Below are 16,024 nucleotides of genomic sequence, written 5' to 3'. Positions count from 1 at the left end.
GGAACAAAGCTCTTCCATTCCACATTCATCGTAGGTTGCTTATGATGACACAGTCCGTTTGAGCTATTGATGTGTTTTGGACAATGTGAAAAAAAAAATGTATCAATGAGTGGCAGCAATTGTGACTCTTTATGGCTCTCATTCAGATGAGGGGCAGGAAAAACAAGTGAAGTGGATGCATGAATGAATGCAAGAACCTGTTTAATAGCCCTTAATCAGCATAAACATATATTTATCTGTACATTATCTGTGGGCCAACAGAGAATTGGGTTGATGGTGGGTTGATGGTGCTGCTGAGATTATCTACCATCAAATAGTCACTTGTTGTTATTGCTGTCCGTGTGTGTGTGTGTGTGTGTGTGTGTGTGTGTGTGTGTGTGTGTGTGTGTGTGTGTGTGTGTGTGTGTGTGTGTGTGTCGCTGTGGCAGCAGAGCTGCAGCTTCATGATGTTTTACTGCCATCTGTTGCCGGTATACTTTATACATATTTTGTAGTTGGAGCAATAGAGGCTCTCCGATGCTCCGCGTCTTCCAGTATCCATTAGTGAACTTTAGCATGAACTGCAATTATAATCAGCTCTAGATTTCATAGTTGTTGAACGGCAGCACTTGTGTGATGTCATGTCTAACTCAGTGTAAACCCTGTGAGCCAATCATTTTAGAATATAAAGATAAAAGAAACCACATCTTTTTTTAAATAAGGCTTTTTAGTAGCATAGAGCGCAACAGTGCCACCCCTTTTTTAGTGGCGCTGGTTCAAAGGTATTTTTTCCAATCATTTTTCCCATAGGGATTTTTTTTTTTTTTTAAAAAGTCTTCATTAAAGATTTACTAAACCAGTAAGAGGAGAATCACAACTCTACAAACTTTGATTTGAAACAAAACGGTATTTGAAAATTAGACAAAAATACAAAGATACAAGATTGTGTATGTGAGGGGAAATAATTACAATCCCATGATGCATTGCGAACAGCATGGTCGAATTAAAGAATTAAACGATGGAGAAATATAAAATTCAAATTTTCAAATGTTGATTTTACATTCTCAGTTGTTAGAGATGTAGTGGTTCCTTGCTCTATTTGTTTTTTGTTTTTGTTTTTTTGTTTGTTTGTTTGTTTTGTTTTTTTGGTTCTGTTACAATTTGCATATGCCACTGGGAAAATGGGGGAAAAATATGCACAGATGTGTGTATATATATATAATTTTATATCATATTTATTAAAATATTTTTTTATGTTTTCTTAGCAGTAAAACATGTGTTTTGGAACATTATTATTTGTTTGTAATACACTACTGTTCAAAAGTATATAAGCAATAACCCTTTAACTGCTTTCTACTGTGATTAAAAAAAGTTGTATAAAAGCTGAATTTTAAATTGTAATAATATGTTAACGTAATAACTTTTTTTTTACTGTATTTTAATCAAATAAATGCATCCTTGGTGAACATAAGAGGCTATAAAAATCTTGCCAATGGCGGTGTATATACTTTGTGCTTTTGGAGAAGTAAACTGATAATAAGATCTGACTGAGACTTCTAGATGACGGAATTGTGCCCTTTCTCTCTCTGTAAATAACCAGTGTGCTCATTCTGTTCCCTCAGGACTGTATCCACGTGTCCACTAGAGCTCATCAGAAAGAATGACACCAGCGCCCAGTTAGATCATCACAGACATGCTCAGCCTCAGCACTGCACTAGATGTTCCTTTAGATCTTTTTAATTTGAGCCTAGAGAAATATTAGCTGTCTTTGCCATTTGGCAGCATGTAGCTATTTAAAGGGTTAGTTCACCCCAAAATGAAAATTTATCCTCATGTTGTTCCAACCCCGTAAAAAACAAACAAAAATAAAGACTTCATTCAACTATTCATTTCCTTCTCTGTGGGCCTCGAGATTTCATGTTGTGAAACTGCACAAAGCTTCTAGGTTGTATGTCTCACGCATCACACACATGACCAGTTTTGGCCAATAGTGAGCCTACGTGTGGCGTACAACAGCGTAGTTTCACTACGTGACATCTCACAACCCACAGAGAAGCAAATGAATAGTTGAATAAAGTGGTTATTTTTGATTGTTTTTTGCGCACAAAAAGTATTCTCATCACTTGACAAACTTTCAATAAAAGATTGAGCCACTGTAGTCACTTGGATTATTTTAACAATGTCTTGAACATTTCTGGGCCGGCAAGTTTCGATCCCTTAGAAGCCTATGGAGAAGTGAGACAGCTCTCAGGTCAGAAATAACTTCATTTATGTTCACGGGGTTGGGACAACATGAGGGTGAGTAATTTACTGACAGAATTTTCATTTTTGGGTGAACTAACCCTTTAAGAATGTGTCATCTGCCGCACTTTATAAAGTGACATTTAAATCTTTTTAACATCATATTTGTATTGTCCAACATAAATGCAGTGTTGAGTCTTTGAAATCTGTTGTATCTCTGTCTGTCTCTCTTTGTTGTGGGTCGTTTACTTTAAATGGACAAACCCCTGTAGATCTCAGCGGGTGCCCTTTAACTGCCACGTCTAGAAAAGAAAGCAGTAACACTGTGAGCTGGGAAACAGTTTACTTTTAAATACAATTGCCCACAATAGGCTATTGCTTGAAAATAACACCCGATTGGTTGGTTAAAAAGATTGTCCCAGCCCCAATCTCACACTTTTTGGTTGAGCCAATGTTATGTCTTCTGTTGTATGGACGATAACTTTTGTGTTAAGAAGGTCATATAGATTTGGAGTAACATGAAGTTAAGTAATGACAGCTAAATGTCATTTTTGTGTGAAAACTGTGTGTTCTGAGTGTTCTCTTTTTTTTTACCAAACGCACTCAAAGTGACTGACAAATCATATCACACTGATCCACTGGACCAATCAGAGCACACTGAGCTTTTCGGAAGGAGGAGCTTTACAAAGACTGGAAATAAACAGGGCTACGTTTCCCAAAAGCATCGTAAGTTGCCACCAATGGTCTATACGATCAACTTAGGCTTGCAATGCTTTTGGGAAACGCAGCTCAGAGCGTTACTAACAGACTGGGAAGAGAGGTGCTGCAAAAAATGTAAAACATGTAAAAAAAAACTTGTTTGTTTGTTTGTTTACATTCAAGAATGAAAATCTATTCTAGTAGACGCCAAAACAAAATCAAGACTTTGTAAAGGGGCATAAAACGCCTCTTTAAAATAATCAAAAGTTACTGTATGGTGCCTGTATTTGCAACCAATGCTGAAATCATCATATCATATCATATAGGACACATTGAACCTGATGTGAAGTCTCTATAAATGCAAACAGCTGTCCAATGCACCTAAAGTGATTATCGAGCCATGATTAAAATAATTAGTACTTCATAACATCCCACTACTTGGACTAATACCAGAATATTAAAGTCATCACAGGAGCCTTGGCAAACAATCAAATCAGCTCATGTCCTTATGTTCAGGATTCATCAGAAATACCGTTTCGTGCCGGGCTGTCAGTCACATTGAGTTTCCTTCTCGTAGTCCCAATCGGGCATTAATTTGTCAATCTGTATGCAGAGCGACTCTCATAACTTCCCCAGTGTTGTAATTAGTGCTACCTGAAGTTGTAGGGCTTTGATTGCCTTCAGGGAGGTGTCCTGCAAGGCTGTTTCAAATTAGCATGAGGGCAATCGCCCTGATTGCTCGCATCTGGTCATTAAAGGAGAGGGGACTTTTCTCCCGCTCTTGCCCTAAACCCAACATGGACTGAAATCAAAAGCTGATGCTTGAATAAGCAAGTCTCAAGTTTTTCATGTGTCTGAAAGAACTGATTGGACAATGAGGAAATCCACGCCTTTTGCCAATTACATGCATTTTTCAGTGAGGATGGTGGATTTTACAGAATAACTGTTGGATCACGTGACAAACCACAGTTGAAAGCTTTGTGGGGGAGATTGCTGAGACATTCAGTGCCTTCTACTGTTGAGTTTGGTTCCTGAAATGGATTATTTTTTAGCCCGTGTGCAGGGAGGAGTTGTCTTTTGAGATGATTGAGAAGATCTATTGCTTGACTTGTAAAATAGGAAAGGATGGATATGGAACACAAGCCTGGAAGATGAACATGTTTACTGTGTGTGAAGGAGTTTGAGAATTTAAATTCAAGAGTGGCCTAGTAGCAGCCCAGAACTCCCCTCACCAATTTGTGTAGTTTTTATGCTTAAATGGATTTATTGTGAATGCTGCATGATCTAATGAGATTTTCCTTCTTTCCTCTCATGCCCTGTTTCTGTTTTACTTTCTCATTTTTGATCTGTATTCCCTCCTCTCTGTCTCTCTCTTTTAGATATGCATTGCCATCTCGTGACAATGGCTGGCTCTGTATCATTGAAATAACTGTTGATAATGGAACTGCTAATTGGCAGCAGAAATACATTGATGAGCCTGTGTCAGAGGTAAATCTGCTGCTACACATTCAATCATTTCAATGACTGTCAGTCTATTTTTTATCTATGAATGGTCTGGTTTACTTTAACCAGTCTAGTGTCATTTTTACCCCTTTTTTATTGCAGTATAGTTGTTGTTTTTTTTAATTACAAATGTGAAGATGGATGGATGGTAAATGGAGGATAAACAGACAGATAGCTAGTTTATAGCTAGTCATGTAGTTTATTATGCCATTATTTTTGTAAAGAAGAGACCTCAGTCCTTTTAAGAGCTGTGTAATAATATTTCTTTAAAAAAGTAAGAATTTTGATCATTCATGTTAAATAATTGGTTCATGTTTGCGTCCTAATTGATGAGAACCTCAGAGAGAGAGAGCTGTGCTGTATTAATCAGACACTTTCAGTCTTTATCAGAATATAATGGCATCACAAATCCATTTATAGAGCTTCATAAACATAACAAAAGACTCCAGGCTTTATTAAGAACTGTTGTTTGTGGAAATGTCTGTAAAATTGGCAAGATGATGACAAACGTTCAATGTTGTATCTGAAAAGCCTAGTTTAAAAGTTTAAGGTCTGAAGGTTATATAGTCTTTGTGTAGTTTAAATGCATAGGAAGTTTGAAATGTTGTTTAACGGCAATATAGATCTAAGGATAGAAAACACTGAGCAAAAAAAAGCAATAGGAAATTCGGTAACACTTTATAATAACTACACACTAATAATCATTAGTTAAGCATGAGTAAACAGTTAACTTTCATAAAGCATTAATAGACATTAGTAAGCAGTTTATAAATACAGCTATAAATGCTTTCTTCTTCATTTCAAGGCATATCCATAATTTGTTGTATTTTCATCCTTTATTAATGATCAATTTATTATTTCTAAATGAAGAATTGCAATTTTTATAAACCAGTTATTTTAAGAGTTGTCAGTGGTTCATAAGATTACTTAGAACGTGTAAATGTACATTCATACATCTTATTATTCAGACATATAGTGAGGGTTACTGAGTGAGTTAATACATGCTTTATTAACATGTATTTATGCTGTAATCGAATGTTAATTCGGGTGGTTGTAAAGCATTTAGTAGTGGTCAGTTAACTATGTTTGTGAGCTCATCTAAAGTGAGGAGTAGTCATGCCTTATAAAGCATTTATAAAGGAGATTTAAAGGCAGTTAAATATTTCTATGTTCTTTATCACTGTGTGTTTGTTACATTTTATTGTTTAGAAGATTGATGTGCCTTTTATAAATGCTTTATAAGGCATGAATAGTCTTCTCTTTAGATGAGCTCACAAAATAATTAACTGACCACTACTAAATGCTTTACAACTACCTGTATTTACTACATTTACTTACAATTTCTAAGTGATCTTATGAATGACTGGTTTGTAAATAATGCTATACTATAAATATAAATCAAGAAAAAAAACAACATTTATAGCTGTATTTAGAAACTGCTTATTCATGTATATTAATGCTTTATAAATGATGAAGTAACTGTTTACTCATGCTTAACAAATATAGCGTTCAGATATTATAAGGAGTTTTTTTTTTTCTTCATTTGGTAAACATTTAATTTTTATTGTTTGTAATTATTTGTGTAGTTTACTAGCAATTTCTGGGAAAAAAGTAACCAAAGAAACGATAACCCATTGAATGTTAAAATTTCAAGACTGAAATAGTAAACATTTAATTTTTATTGTTTGTAATTATTTGTGTAGTTTACTAGCAATTTCTGGGAAAAAAGTAACCAAAGAAACGATAACCCATTGAATGTTAAAATTTTAAGACTGAAATAGTATTTTACAACATACTTCAGTAATCTTCATTTTATTTGCTACTTTGAATTTATTCACTGAGCACTTTATAGCAATCTTTAGCTAGATAAAATCACCATTATTATTAACATGTCTCATTTCTTCCCAACACTCAGGTGGTGTTCGGCCCCACGTTTCTTGGTGGCGTTCCATCCCTCTCAGAGCTGCACCACAACAGTGGGAATGTCTCCGGATTCATCGGCTGCATACGTGAACTGCAGATGGGCTCCAAAGAGTTGCATGTGGTGCGGGAAGCAATCAGAGGCCAAAATATTCACAACTGTGACGCCACAGTCTGCCAGCATCAACCCTGCCGCAATGGAGGAACTTGTCTCAGGTATGATTTCACTTCCTTCTTTTTTGAGACTCTCTTGGAGGTAGAACCATCTCAACTTACAATGGCTACAAAGAGTGTTTTTGAAAGTGTCTGTTAAAACGATAGTCAGATGAAAACGACTGTAATTGGATGTTTCTCAATAAAGGACTGGTGAGTGGTTGACAACGTGACCAGAGGTGTTCCTCACTGTACTCGCAGATGTCATACTCATCAATCAGCATTCTTTCACAAGCATCTCTTAAGCTTTCAATATTTGGCATACATGCAATTTTCTACTAAATTTTGTGCTTTTGCCAGGGCACAGAGTTTGTAAATATTGTCAATGATATGCGGATGCTGTGAAGATGCTCACTTGATTTTTAAATAGCGGTAATCAGAGGCTTGATTGCAGGGATGGGAGTGATGTGTGAATGTGCTTTTTGTTAAACCACAGACAGCGTTTTTGTATTGCCTACAACCAATAGTTTACAATTGCACCATTTTTGAGTTTTATGTTTACTTTTCTATGGTAAAAGCATGTTTTGATTAGGGTGGGAAGGGAATCTTTAAGCTTGTCACGATTCTGTAGATTTTGTTTGAATCAAAAACGATTCTCAATGCATTTCCAATCAGCAACTGTCAACATAGGTGGCAAATCTTCTGTAATTTAAAGAGCATATTGCAGGTAAAAAAAAAAAATCTAAATTTATAGATAACCTTGTATGAAAATACCATATGAAAAGTTAATGCAGGATTTTCTTGGACTGCTAGTAAAAACGGCTTATATAACCATATATATATATATATATATATATATATATATATATATATATATATATATATATATATATATATATATATATATATATATTATATATATATATATATATATATACATATATATACATATATATTTTATATATATATATATATATATATATATATATATATATATATTATATATATATATATATATATATATATATATATATATATATATGAAGAGTTCAGATGCAAAAGCCTCTAAGTGCCATTTGAAATTTTCTTCTAGAATGATTATTTTTATCAAGCTTGTATATTTAAGTTCAGTGATTTCATTTAAATGGCAATGATAATTACCTATTAATTGTTATTTAAGTGAAATTACTGAACTTAAATATACAAGTTTGATAAAAATCATCATTAAAGAAAAAAAATTCAAATGGCATTTAGAGGCTTTTGCATCTGAACTCTTCATATATATATATATATATATATATATAACCAACGAGAGACATTAGCCCCATCACTATGTGATGAGCCATTGAGCAGTCCAGACTGGACATTTGGTTTGTGTGTGAATGGTCTTTTTCTGTGGTGATGTCTGTCCTTTCTTTTATCTTCCCCTCCAGGCTTCCTGTAAACAAATCAGTGGAGTATTCTCTTTGATCACATGGTCTTCTTTTGATATGCTGGTTAGATATCTTGTACGTAATCATTCATTTTTAGTCTGAAAGGCGGCTGCTTTTATTTTCATTTACAAAGTCACATGCATAGTACTTAGCCTGAGCGTCAAGATCGAAATAACAGTCCACATTTATTTTAAAAGGGTAAAACTAGCTGCTCACATGAGGCAGATAATTGTCCTGGAAGATGTCCTAATGGTAATCCCAGTTAGCTGAGGCGAGTGAAGGGAGCATGTTGACACAAAGAATAGGCTTTTTCTCCAAGCCAGCAGCTGACGTTAGCAGGCTAGTTTTTTCTCAACAGATGGTACTCAAACATATCCCCACTTTCCTTGCATTTGCTTCTGCTCAGAGTAGTTTCTCTCTCTGTTGTCATCTCACAAAACTGTATTTCACCTCCCATGTCCTCATTCACTTTCTCTCTCATCCATTTAAACTTTCAGAAAACGTATATGACTGTGGATATAGCCTAAAGTGTGCATTCAAAGTACCTGGCTTCCTGTTTTAAGTCTCCTTACTAGTGTTGAGTTCTGACAGTGATTCATGGCTTTAACGGTTGTAATCCTTTGACTTTGAGACAGATTCTCCTCACCTCCACCGGGTAATGGCTAGAGTAGGTGGAGGGCAGGAGCGAACAGCTGTACATCAGCCGTTCATTTCATTCCCGTAAAGCGACATCATTCACCTCGCTGTCGAGCCGAGCACTAAACTCTTTTACTGAGTGTGTCACGCCCGCCCAAGTGTATAATCGAGTGCTTGGCCCACTAAACAGGCTATCCAGCATGTTTGGAGGACCGGCCTCTCCATTTTGGGTCTCCGGTGAGCCGTGGCCTCGTGTCGCGTTTACAGATCTTTGAATTTAAAATGCTGTTTGTGCATGGTCAGAACTATTAAGAAATCTGGGTTTTCATTGCTTTATTAATATTATCATATGACTGGTTACACTGAAAGGTTACAATCTTTTTTTTTTTCTGGTTCTCTGGATGCTCCCTCATTTAAACAGACATGGAGAACACTTATCATTGTTAAATTATTCATACGTGTTTGCTTCCAGAAGCTCACTTCAGTTGCAGCCGAAATGGTCAGCTTATTATATCTACCGGTAGCCGCGTTTTCAGAACATTACATTTTCTGTGTTTTTACTCTTTCTATTGCCTTGTAGCATTGACCTCTGGTTCACTTCCATTCTTACCAAACACGGACAAATGTTATTAGTTTTTGGTCTCTTGACTGCCTTACATAATGCCCATTGGTCAAATAAGCATCTTTATATAACTAAATGCTGGTTGACCTCTGTGAACCATATTAGCAACAGTGTCTTTCTAAGAGCTGAATGATACTAGGGTCATATTTTGTCAAATGACTAAAAATGTTGCAATGCAGTGATGTCTAATTAATGTCTTGCTTTTTAATAGAAAATTGGCAAATTTAGTAGATTATCTTGCTATTCTGCATACTATATTTTCATTTGTTGTTTCATTATTGCGCACACGCATGTGTGTGTACACCACTGTTCAAAAGTGTTTTTTTTTCTAAAATGTAATACTTTTATTCAGCAAGGGCACATTGATCAATAGTGACCATAAAGACATGTATAATTTTACAAAATGTTTTCGTACTTTTTATTTATCCAAGAACCCTTACAATTGATTTCCACAACTTTCAACAAGTGATACGATCTTGTGCACCAAAACAGCATATTTGAATAATTTCTGGAGGATTAGCCCACAGTCACCAGATCTTTGAGATGTGGTGGAATGGGAGCTTTGTGCCCTGGACATGCATCCCACAAATCTCCACCAACTGTTAATTAAATGGTGAATCATGAATGTTTAGAGAGTTCACTAGCACAGTTTATGATCTTAAAGCACACATGGACTAAAAAAAATGAATGTGTATATGTGCTGAAGATTTGTTTATTTAGCTATTTATTTATTTACAGTTGATGATATCAAAGTTAATAGACTAAAAGCCTGAAATCTTTTATTTTTCTCTCTTTTTTTTAAAAAAAGATAGTGTCATGATCAAAATACAGAATATGTCACAGTCACTGCAATGTCAAGACTCTCTTTGAAGAGTGGTAAACACATCTCCTGTGATCATACACAGTTGGCTACGTACGGGCTTCGCCATATGCAGCCGGCACCTGAATGTTCCTCCTGACTGTTCCCTGCGTCAGTCTGAGCTCGCATGGCTGGTGAAGGGCAATCAGTCACAGAAACAGATGTGTTTGCATGTTCTACATAATGCGGGGCAATAATCTCGCAGTCTGCCGCAGCATTACCCCCTGCTGTCCTGAAAGCCAGTGACAAACCGTTCTCTGTCTTTCCCTGGGAACGGTGCAAAGAGCGCTTGTGTACAAACCAGGTCACTTAATTAGTGTCTTATAGAGTGGGAAGGTTGCATGGTGCCCTGTCCAATGTTCTCTGCATAAATGCAATTATTTTTGTGATGTTTTTAAGCGTGTCATTTCGATTTCTCCCAGCATAGGTATACCTTCAAATATTTTAATGGCCACATTTTTAGCATATTGTTGTCTATGTGTCAGTCACTTGCACTGGTTTCAAATCCCAGTGACAGAATGTAAATATTTCATTTCAGCTGTGCTGCAGCTCAAAACACATTATTAATTTATAGATTTGAAACCCCTCCAATGCTTCCTGTATCTGATATTATACCTTTGAAAACGGTCTACATCTTCCGGCAGCTTATGAAGTTCTTGTCTGAATATTGCTTATCATGCTAGCCCACCCTCTACCTCTCGCTTGAGGATAAAGCCTGGAATTATAAAAGTTCCTTTTGCGGAATTGCACCTCGGCAGGCAGTCATCCTTTAGCTGGGGCTTTTCTAATCATTCGCTTACAGTGAGGATAGATCAACATCAGCAGAATGTGAGTCTGCTTTTGTAGATGGCCTTCAGGCCCAGTTATTCGCTTATTTAAATGAATCTGTGATTCACTCAATAAGTTTTTTGTTTAAGTGCTCTGACTCTGCTTCAACATTTGTAGTCTTGGACAGATTTTTGGTATTTCATGGTATTTATAAAATGAACATCCCAACAAGTGTAATGTTATGACTGTCTAATGCATGTTTATGAATAAATTCCTTGAATTTTTGGTTTTATGTAGGAGATTCAAGACATAAAAAATCATCTGGTCCTTGTCAGGTCTTAAAATGAGGCAAATACAACCTCCGATAAACAACAACACATGATATTTGACATCATGTCATTATCATTTAATAAAAACGTGAAAACAAGCACTCTCTTACTGCTTCCGTACACTGTAAAAAATATCGTTGGTTTAACTTAAAAAAGTAAGTAACCTGGTTGGCTTAAAATCTTAAGTTGATTGACCTGAAAAAGTGAGTTAATACAATGAAGGAGATTGATTTAATCATCAGAAACTCAAAATAATAAGTTATCTCAACTAAATAAATTATTTAAGTTGATTTGACAAAAGAAAAAATGTTGTGATGACAAATCTTGAAAAAAAAAATTTTTACAGTTTGAAAGGGTTTTCAGGAGAAAACTTCTTTCTAAAAGGAACATGGCAGCATGGCTTGGGTTTGCAATGTTGCACCTGAACAAACCTCAAGACTTCTGAAACCATTGAGGTCTTATCTTTCTGGATCTTTAGAGAGCTGTGCATAAACAGATGCCCACAACTCAATGAACTTAGTAATAGCGAGCCAAAAATCCTCCAGAAAGATGTATGAGACTGATACTGTCATATAGAAAACGATTCCTTCTAATTATTGCTACTAAAAGTATGATTCAGTTGCTCGAGACGGTGTGCTAAATTTAAGGAAAATAAAAGTGTGACAAACCATGACTCTCAAACATGATAAAACCATTTGTTTATTTTCATCTACACAACATCTCAGAAGTTTAGGGTCGGTAAAATCTTTTAATGATTTTGATGTAAGTCTCTAATGCTAACCATGGCTGCATTTATTTAGTGGAACATTCTAGATCACAGACTTAATCTTCATTTACGAGTGAACATCATTTTAATCAAATGCCAAATCTATTGCTGTTCATTTCTGTATGTGTAAAATAATATTTTGTACTTGCGCTTGCTCTGCAAGATCAGTTGATGTCGGTCTGGCTGACAAGGATTGTCTCGAGTTCAGGCCAGTGATGTATCACTTCCATCCATTCCGCTCTGTATTCTCATTTGTATTCTCCCCTGCTTTTTTGACATTCTTAACCCCCCCCAATGCCCCTTCCCAATGTATGCTTTCTACGCAAACGCCACTGAAGGTAATGATGCAGTACGGGTACATTTAATTGGTGTACTAATGATCTGTCTCTTTTTTCCCCCCTCATTTTGGTTCCTTGTGTGCAGTGATGCGGAGAACTGGTTCTGTGCGTGTCCTTCGCTCTACTCCGGTAAGCTGTGCCAGTTCATCGCCTGCGAGCGAAACCCGTGTGCGCGCGGCGCCACCTGTGTTCCCCAGACGCAGCTCGAAGCGGCATGTCTTTGCCCCTACGGGAGGCAGGGTCTCCTCTGCGATGAAGGTTTGTGTCGGCGCTGATTTACACCGGTATCAATTGACATGTTGAAGCCAGCGTGGCCAGAGGGTGTTTTTTTTTTTGTGCCATTCTGAGGTTTGTTTTCCTCCATCACCTCCATCTTTGAGGTTAGACCCTTAGGTGGTGTATTGAAAGTATTCCCAGCTGTTTTGCTTAACTGATGCAAGTTGTTGAAATACCACTCCAATTAGAGTAGCTAAGTGCTCTGCGCTTGCCGCAAACAGTTACTGAACTGATGCTTTCACAATGAACATTTTGAGGATAACTGCCAGTCTCCATTAGATTGGAACCCGGTTTCACTACATACTGTACACAGACCTTTCGGGGTCTCTACAGGTAGTACGCATGCAAATATACAACGCATTCTCACCCCAAGGCGTCACCTTTGACCATGCTTCAATATTTGACGTTTTAGGCGCCCTTTAGCGTCACTTACATGACGCGATCCTACGGCGTCATCTAACTGACGCTAAAGGAAAGCGTCAGTTAGAGGACGCGGTTAGGTTTAGGTGTGGGGTGGGGGTAGGGTACACGCGATCCTAGGGCGTCATCTAACTGACGCTAAAGGGCGCCTAAAGCGTCAGATATTGAAGCATGTCCAAATGACGCCTTGGGGGTGAGAATGGGCTGAAATATAATGAGCACACCAAGTGTGTAAATTACGCAACTCTGAAACTTAGGGTGTATTCACACCTGCCTTGTTTGGTTCGATTGAATCGAACTCTAGTTCGTTTGCCCCCTTGGTGCGGACCTTTTGGGCAGGTGTGAATACAGCAATCGAACTCGGGTGCGGACCAAACAACCGAACCGAGACCCAGCTGAAGAGGTGGTCTCGGTACGGTTCCAAACGAACTCTGGTACGGTTCGTTTACGGTGTGAACATGAACCGACCCAATTGCAAGAAAGCACTGCGTCGAAAGAGAATATTGCGCGTCTTTCTGCACGTCTTTCTGTGCGTCGTGTGTGAATGTCTAATTGCGCAAAGATGCAAAAAAAATATCATTTGCAGTTCATAAAGCATTTGCAGTTCACCACCTTTTGGTGGTGGTTGACGAGTTTCCCCTTTAAAGCGAGTGCCGAGAAAAATTCTATATAAATGTAATGAATTATTATTATTATTAATGTAAGGATAGTTACAATACAAGGATGATGATGCGTTAATTTACGTTAAACTGGACAAATTTAATCGCAAGCGTTAACATTGACAGCACTTGTTAGTACACAATAAGAATTTCATTATTTGAATGAGTGAACATAGCCCCTCTCTATGAATGAAAACTTTATACCTTCTCCGTCTTCTGTGCTGTGCCACTTGTAACGCAAAGTTGAGATGTTGCCCAGAGATAAAAAAAAAACAGAAGGTGGTCGAATGAAAAGATGCACGAGAGACGAGAGTTGTCGTATTTCCCCGCGTTTATAGAGCCACTCAAACGTTACACTCGTCGTCTTCTCAAAATCCGAATTACAACTTCGTTTAGATGACATTGTATCATATGATACTCATTAGTTTCGTCATATTGCGTTTGTACAGAATTAACACAAAATTAGTAAAAGAACAAATATTGCAGTATGAAATATCTCCATGAAATAGGAAATATCTCCATGCTGAGCCTTTTTTGCACTTCCTGATTTCCCTTGAGAATCCTTGTCCAATGAATGGACGACCTTAGCACACGTGTGGTTTGGTTTACAAATTTTGGTTCACTTGCAAAAAGAGCAGTGTGAAAGCGAACCCATACCAAAAAAAAAAAAATAATAATAATTGATTTGGTCCGGACCAAAGCAAGTGAACTATCGGACTTTCCTGGTGTGAATACACCCTTAATTTTTCAAAGTGTAGTTACAGAACGTACTGGCTGCAATTGGGTTTGTTTTCTTGTCTCAAATGACAAAGCTGTGAAGTCATACTACAGCACCGTGTAACTAATGTACTCCCTCTCCCCGGCTCTACCTCACAGTGTTAAGTCAGCTAAAGTCGGATATCTGCTTACACAGATAGCTCTTCATCTCCTCGACTGTGCTTAGAGGGGAAAGAACTGCGGCTATTTGGCTGTAATCTAATTGGGTGGCGTGGTTTGAAGACCGCTTGGCACAACACGCGAGGCTGAGCTACCAGACGTCGCTCTATCAGACAGCAAAGAGCCTGATGCCAAATAGAGTGTTCTAATCTCCCAGTGTCACACCGAGCGGGACTGACATTTGAATTTAAAGGCTGATAACAGCAGATAACATCAATCAGTATTGATTAGCAGCCAAGGCCTCGCTGCCTCTGGGCAGTCACTCAACTTTGGATGTGCTGGACTTCTTCAAATTAGCCTGGACTAATGGAATTATAGGAAGGGTTTTGTGAGTCTGTTTTATGTATTGATTTATCGTTACATTTAGAATTTATACATTATTCAGAAGATCGTGGTCTTATTTCAAATAGAAAAAAAAATATGCCAGGCAGAATAGAAAATCTGATTTAATGGCAATACACTGATGGTTCTTTCTCAAGTCAAGAGTTGGTTAATGGTGAACAGTTCTCGAGCCTCCAGTACAGTGAATTTTAGGAAAACTGTTCTGATTCGCTGCTGATACGAGCATGTGTGACCTAAGCAGTTGACTTGAATTATGGCTGAAGTTAAAGGGGGTGTAAAGTATGATTTCACTTTTCCAACTTTAGTGTGTAATGTTGCTGTTTGAGCATAAACAACATTATCAAAGTTACAGCGCTCAAAGTTTAAAGCAAAAAAAAGATATTTGCTTTTAAAGAAAAGGACATCAACAAACGGCTGGTAGGGACTATACAAGCTTCCTCCCGGGTTAGTGACATCACCAACCCTAAAATGTACATAAACCCCACCCCCGGGAACACACAGTCCATGTTGAAATGAGCAAGAGTGGTTGTATAAGAGTACAGCTCAAACTTTAGCATCCATCTTTTCACATCCAATAGAAAGTCACTCTGTGTGCATCTCACAACAGTTCCTGTATGAGTGATTTGTAGATTACATGACAGAATATCCTAATTGAAGATAGTTAACTCCACATCAGCAACATAAATTCATCAACTAACCATTCAGAGACGTCCTGCTGTATTCTACATGTTGTCACTTCTTCTTGAGTCTCTCCATCTTTGATTGACTCCGTTTTACATTAAAGGGAGAATAGTTTGTGTCATTTTAGTGTGTCTGTGTGAGGAAATCAGCAGCTGCTAACACACAGGAGCTCTTCAAACCCCGCCCCCTGCAGCAGCTCATTTGTATTTAAAGGGCCAGGCACAAAACGGTGTGTTTTTGCAAACCCTCAAAAAGTGATAACTTTAAAATGCTATGTGGTGTATTTTGTGCTAAAACTTCATACACACACTCTGAGGACATCAGAGATTTATTTTACATCTTGCGAAAATTACATTTTATCACCACTTTAAAGGTTTATTTTAGACATGTAAAACATCTGCGTTTCTCATAATTATTGGGTTCTTTAATAATAGATTTGCATATATATGAAGTTAGTGATGTGA

At 37.3% G+C, this 16,024-nt stretch overlaps 1 protein-coding gene across 1 annotated transcript in view; it reads left to right on the top strand.

Annotated features, from left to right (window-relative positions):
* Positions 1-16,024, top strand: part of eys (EGF-like photoreceptor maintenance factor) — a 302,080-nt gene that overhangs the window by 267,233 nt on the left and 18,823 nt on the right. The window contains exons 37-39 of the mRNA XM_039651858.2: positions 4,299-4,407; positions 6,338-6,558; positions 12,332-12,504. Coding sequence (XP_039507792.2) covers positions 4,299-4,407; positions 6,338-6,558; positions 12,332-12,504 — 503 coding nt within the window. The remainder of the gene's footprint in view (positions 1-4,298; positions 4,408-6,337; positions 6,559-12,331; positions 12,505-16,024) is intronic.

The sequence above is a fragment of the Pimephales promelas genome, chromosome 11 (genome assembly GCF_988280905.1).
Source record: "Pimephales promelas chromosome 11, fPimPro1.hap1.1, whole genome shotgun sequence".
NCBI lineage: Eukaryota > Metazoa > Chordata > Actinopteri > Cypriniformes > Leuciscidae > Pimephales > Pimephales promelas.
The sequence above is the reverse complement of the archived record's forward strand: the minus strand, read 5'-3'. Positions and strand labels throughout refer to the sequence as shown.